At 44.0% G+C, this 3,718-nt stretch overlaps 2 protein-coding genes across 2 annotated transcripts in view; both read left to right on the forward strand.

The window, feature by feature from the left end:
• LOC106528092 (sterile alpha motif domain-containing protein 14) overlaps positions 1-1,277 on the forward strand; it is a gene marked incomplete at its 5' end in the record, with an annotated part of 2,595 nt that extends 1,318 nt beyond the window's left edge. The window contains 3 exon segments of the mRNA XM_014023165.1: positions 312-431; positions 503-673; positions 791-1,277. Coding sequence (XP_013878619.1) covers positions 312-431; positions 503-673; positions 791-946 — 447 coding nt within the window.
• Positions 1,278-2,262: 985 nt separating this feature from the next.
• Positions 2,263-3,718, forward strand: part of LOC106528093 (rho GTPase-activating protein 27) — a gene marked incomplete at its 3' end in the record, with an annotated part of 14,305 nt that continues 12,849 nt past the window's right edge. The window contains 1 exon segment of the mRNA XM_014023167.1: positions 2,263-2,352.

The following is a 3,718-nucleotide window of genomic DNA, read 5'->3' on the forward strand; positions in this document are numbered from 1 at the left end:
CTCAAATGATAAACAACAGGTTTTTGAGGAAAAATATTGATCACATTGATAAAATATAGGTCACAGAATCCTGCGTAGCAAATATGATAGAAATGGTGATAATTGAAGTGATTTTATACAAAGTAATTTTACATGAACTGATTATATTTAGAGGCTCAGCATGAAGATAAAACATCTTCATGTTTTTGTTGAAGATGTTCTGAGAGCTGAAAGAGTTTCTAAAAGTTCTGAATTATTCAGTCATGATAAAAGTAAGATCTCTCTTCAGACGATTGTTTTTACTGATCATCTGTTCCTCGTGTCTCCTGCAGGAGTCAGCTCTCAGTGAGGAGTTTTCTCCTCCTCACACCTCCTCCTCTGCCTCTCCTCCTCCTCCAAACTCCTCCAGATCCTCCCACCCATACCACACCCTGTCCCAGTCCTCTGACGAGGTAAAGCCCCAGAATTGATCTACTAAGTGAAGTTTTAACAGGCTTCATCATCATCTCCTCTTCRTCCTCAGCCCTGTGATGAGCCCTCTCCACCCTCCTCCTCCTCCTCGGTCTCCTCCTGGACGACTCAGCAGGTCTGTCAGTGGCTCCGAAGTCTCCACATGGACCAGTACATCCCCGAGTTCAGCGCCAAAGACATCGATGGAGAGCAGCTGCTGCAGATGGATGGCAGCAAGCTGAAGGTGATGACGAAGTTGATGATGTTGATGCCAAACCATTTGACTTTAACTCTGGGTTAGGATGTCATGTTGAGAGGAAACCTGTCAGCATGGTCTCTGCTGTCTTCTCGTCCTCTGCAGGGTCTGGGTGTGCTCAGTTCGTCCGACCGCAGTGCTCTGAAGCGTCGCATCAAAGACGTGCAAACGGTGGCAGAGAAGGAGAGAAAAGCTCTGGACAAACTGGAGAAACAGAAAGAAAAACAGAGGAGGAAAGACCAGGAGCAGCGCAGGAACTGAGGCCCACCACCAGAGGGGGACAGAGGGGAGGACACTGAGGACAGATGTGTCAGGAACCAGAGTTGGTTCCTCAGATTTCTGTCAGAGTGAGGCGTCAAAACTAGAAAAAAATCTTTGTACCAGAGTTTGTTCCTCAGATTTCTGTCAGAGTGAGGCGTCAAATATAGAAAAAATCTTTGTCATCCTGAAAAAAAAAACAACAACCTGGAATTCCTTTACGCAGATTCCAGACCTGGAAAAATCCTTGAAAAATAAAAGTTACCATAAAAACATGGAAACAAAATTAGTTCTGCAGAAACATGAAACGTTATTAAAGCATTAAAACTTTTTAGACTGAGTCTTCATTTTTGTCATGGCTCCTGACCCAGATCTCTCAGGGGAGGTGAAATCAGTGACAGGAAGTTTATTTACAAGGATGAGAAACAGTTGGAGCAGCTGTAGAACTGACTGAGGTGGACAGGTACAGAGGAGCATGAAGAGGGACGTGGATTGATGAGCCGAAGGGTTGTGGCTGAGTCTGGTCAGGTGTGGGGCAGCGTTATTATAGTTAACTAAAACTAACTAAATAACAAAAACTGAAATAAAAAAACATATTAGTTAACTAAAATAAATAAAAACTGTAATAAAAAAGAAAAAAACGATAACTAACTGAAACTGTATAATCAGAAGATGGTACACTGTGGTCATAAAGGTATGGACATGGTCAGAAGATGGTACACTGTGGTCATAAAGGGGTGGACATGGTCAGAAGATGGTACACTGTGGTCATAAAGGGGTGGACATGGTCAGAAGATGGTACACTGTGGTCATAAAGGGGTCGACATGGTCAGAAGATGGTACANGGTTTACTTCCTGTTGTGTGTCAGGTTTACTTCCTGTTGTGTGTCAGGTTTACTCCCTGTTGTGTGTCAGGTTTACTCCCTGTTGTGTGTCAGRTTYACTTCCTGTTRTGTGWCAGGTTTACTCCCTGTTGTGTGTCAGGTTTACTCCCTGTTGTGTGTCAGGTTTTTCAGAGGGGTCCTTTCAGTGGGTTTATATTTGAGGGGATCCATCAGAGATGTCTGAACCTGAATCTGGTGACCAGATCCAGGTCYTTGAGAGGTGAACCTGGTTGGATGTCAGAGGACTGGCTCCACATCAGTTACACAGTGTTGCCATGGTAACTGACAGGTTTACAGGCCTTGAACTTTGAACAACRATCAGCTAATAAACAATAAATGAGCAGTGTCTGAAACTCAGATCCCTGTTCCTGCTGATCACAGAACTGGCCACACAAGTCCTTCAGGGGTGTGCTGGACCCTGACTGGACCATAAARCTGGTGCTGATTGTTCTCTGAGGTCTTGGAAGTCCTGGACCAGGTTTAGATGCTATGTAGACCCAGCTGTGTTTGAAGTCACTTCAAAAGGTATTTGATAAATTCTGCAGATCTTCAGGAGGTTTGATGGGTTCTTTACAGGTTCTGCTGGTCCTTCTGAGGGTTCAGATGTCCCGTCTGGTTTACAGATCCTCGTGTCCCAGAACAGGTCTTATATTTTTAATGAAAGGTTGTAGAGGAGGAGCAGCGTGTCYAGGCTCAGGTTTCACAGGTGGATCAGGTTCTGATGGATTTTCTGCTCCGTCAGATACATGAGCAGGTTTTCAGGTGGTGACCAGGTCCATGGAGACACCATACTGGTCTCAGAGGGTTCTGGGGTCAGACCAGAGGTTTTCTGACTAAATTATAAACTTTCTTTTTGAGGATTTATCTTTTTATTTATGTAGTTTGTGGATGATTTGTGTGTCTGTGTGTGCAGTGTTTCTGTATGTTCCTTTAAATGTTGTTAGTGTGTTTATTAGCGTGTTTATTAGCGTGTTGTTAGTGTGTTTATTAGCGTGTTTATTAGCGTGTTTATTAGTGTGTTTATTAGCGTGTTTATTAGCGTGTTTGTCACACTAACACGTATCCTCTGCGTGTGCTGAGAGCTTCATACATTCCTGTAAACATTTGTTTGCTCTGCGGCGTTGTGTTGGCTGAGCCATCTGACTGATTTACAACCTGAGCTCAGTTATTTCTGAACGGGACCACACCCACACTCAGCCACAGGGTAAAGGTTGAGCTGCCTTCACAGACGCTCCGCTGTGATTGGCTGCTGGCCCGGTGATGTCACGCGAAGCGCCGTGTGGTTCTCAGAGACGGTTCTCTGAAAGAACTTTGTCTTTAAATGTTTGCTCCGGTCTGATTGGCTGACGCTGCTGCCACAAACCATTGACCTCTGTTTGATGATTGACAGCTCTGTTCATTTTGTGGTGTGTGTGTGTGTGTGTGTGTGTGTGTGTGTGTGTGTGTGTGTGTGTGTGTGTGTGTGTGTGTGTTTCACATACCAGGCCAGTGGGTGGGAGTGGCTGAGTTCCACAGGCAAACAGAGAGAAATGTGAGGTTTGTCGGCTACATTCCAACATCACACCTGAAACTCACCTGTTGAGTCTCTGACATCACTGATGGACAGATGGAGGGAGACCAGCCCTCGGTCCTGTAGTGGACACAGACTTTAAGCTGGCCTGTGTTTAAACAGAGAGCTTGGTGATGTGTGAAGGGATGACTCTCAGCTACTACACTGCAAAAACTGTCCATCTAACCAAGTTTTAAACTCTTATATCAGTCAAAAAGTCTTTTAAAAAAGTCTTCTGAAAATTTGACTCAAATTAAGTCAAATATTTCTGCCAGTGGAGTAAGAAAATTTTACTTGGTAAGATTCTTGAAATAAGACAAAATTGAGTCAAATCAAGTATTT

This window comes from Austrofundulus limnaeus, unplaced genomic scaffold (assembly GCF_001266775.1).
Source record: "Austrofundulus limnaeus strain Quisiro unplaced genomic scaffold, Austrofundulus_limnaeus-1.0 Scaffold358, whole genome shotgun sequence".
Lineage (NCBI taxonomy): Eukaryota > Metazoa > Chordata > Actinopteri > Cyprinodontiformes > Rivulidae > Austrofundulus > Austrofundulus limnaeus.